General features: G+C 41.1%; 1 protein-coding gene across 12 annotated transcripts in view; it reads right to left on the bottom strand.

The window, feature by feature from the left end:
• LOC102681456 (pleckstrin homology domain-containing family G member 5-like) overlaps positions 1-136 on the bottom strand; it is an 89,200-nt gene extending 89,064 nt beyond the window's left edge. For 7 of the 12 annotated variants that reach the window (XM_031510306.1, XM_031510300.1, XM_031510307.1 and 4 more), the window contains exon 1: positions 3-136. In XM_031510306.1, the coding sequence (XP_031366166.1) occupies positions 3-91 (89 nt within the window). In that variant the 5' untranslated portion in view covers positions 92-136. Of the gene's footprint in view, position 1 lies in introns of all 12 variants that reach the window. The other 5 variants (XM_031510308.1, XM_031510305.1, XM_031510304.1 and 2 more) reach the window with 3 other exon arrangements.
• Positions 137-2,064: the final 1,928 nt, after the last annotated feature.

Raw genomic sequence — 2,064 nt, forward strand, 5'->3', positions numbered from 1 at the left:
GCCGCCGCTCTTCTTCGACTTCTTCGAACCCCTCTTCTCGTCCTTCCTCAACGTTGTCATCGTGCCAATCTCGATGTGTATCCTCGCGCATACGCTCGATCGTCCTTCTCGCCGAAGGGAGTCAAAGAGAACGTCCGTCCACTCGAAAGATTCCTCCGCGGACGAATACGAATTCGCTGTTCGTCGAAAGGATTCATCGGCCGGCCGAAATCGGCCTTGCCNCCATCGAGCCAATAGTCGTGGACAAAGCGACTCCGCCGAATGGACGAATCGGTCGAGGCAACGCTGCGGATGAACCGGATGAACGGAACGAGCCTGGTGCGCTTTCGAGCGGACAATTAAACGGTTTTCGCCGATTATTTCCAAATTTCTCCGGCCGCCAGCAGCCCGTGGCTGAGCTGTCACATCGGTGACGCGATCAATAGAACGGTGTTACGGCTGCTAGTCGATCGTCCAATTGTTGTTGTTGTTGTTGCCAGGCCCACGTGAAAGATCGTTCCATCACGGACGCCGTTTTATTGTTCCGGGTGTCGATCGAGTAAATCGTCGGCAAACAATGTACGAACTTTCGTGGCAAATGGCCTGTTCCCGGCCCCCCCTACCCTCTCCCCCTTCCACCAGTTTATTCGTCGCTCTCTTTCTCGGGCTTGCTCGCCCTTGAATCACGTTCGACAAATGGCAAGTAGAAATTTAACGCTGAAATCATCGATCGGTGAAATCGGTGGCTGAATATCGATCGAAATGGTACAGAAGTGTGTTTGAAAGAGATTCGTGCGCGTTTGAGTGATTTGTTTCTTTTTTTTTTTTTCTTAGTTATCGATAATTAACGCGAAAAAATATCACTACAGAGTATATCAGAAATTTTTTCTTAAAAATTAATGTTAATTGTTTTTCATTACTCTCTATATCTAGAATGAAATTAGGACAAATTTACAGGATGATGATTGAATTTATATTCATTTCAAACGATAATCTCATTGGGTGAAATACGCATTATTTGGTTTGAAGTTAAAGATATATAGAAGTCGATCGCAGATAAGGGGATATCTTTATCAATAGTAGTTATAGTTCGATTAATCCGTTGTCGATTTTATAATCAAGTTATATCAGAGTTTTTAATACGAATTAATGAGTTCCGTTAGTGAATCGTGTCGTATTAATCACGTAATTATTTACCTGACCCTATTTCTATATCGATAAATCTATAATTAATTAACGAAATACATACTTTCTTTCATTATCTTTCCTTCTCATTTGCACACACACAGACACACTTAAACACCAAGCCTTATGCACACAAGAATTGCACTTATTTTTCTTTTCGTTTCCTTTCCCTATTGTTGAATTTTCCCCAGTTATACGGCCACGGTCGTTGCAGTTAAGAAACGCATTTAACTTTTCTAGCTATCAGCGTATTTTTTCTTATCGCGTTTTCTTCCTTATCATCATATACCGACATAAATTAACCGAACTTATCAGGTCGAATCGTTTTCCCGAGGAGAGACGGAAAAATTTCGCGAGTTCTTTTTTCGTTCGGATAAAAAAAATTTCCAATTCCAAAAAAGAAAAATTCACGAAATATTCTATTAATCCCACGTTAACAAATTCCAAATTTCTGTTAATCGATCCCCTCGAATAATCGATCCAATTTGAATTAAAGAAATTAAAATTATCGACGAGTTTTTTGGCCTCGAGGGGGAACAAAATTTTCAACCGGTAGAACAATGGTTCGAGCGAGGATGCACGCGCACGATCGGTTTTCGTCACCGGCAATTAACGCTATCGTAATGGTAATGGCGTATTACAATGTTATCATCGATTTACGAGGGACGTCACGAGTAATAATACGTTTGCGCGTCGATATATCACCGTAAAAATGCAACACTTAAGAACGATTAACGCCCCACTACAGCATGAAAGCGTGTACGACTCAAAGTGCCAATAATTTTTCTCACTCTATCATTGCATCGAAACAACGATCGGCGTAAAAAAAAAAAAAAAAAATTGCAAAGAAAAATAAGGAAATGTCGTTATCTTCCCGCTATGCGAAGACGGAATCATTGA

Source organism: Apis dorsata, unplaced genomic scaffold, assembly GCF_000469605.1.
Source record: "Apis dorsata unplaced genomic scaffold, Apis dorsata 1.3 scaffold_220, whole genome shotgun sequence".
In the NCBI taxonomy this organism is placed as follows: domain Eukaryota; kingdom Metazoa; phylum Arthropoda; class Insecta; order Hymenoptera; family Apidae; genus Apis; species Apis dorsata.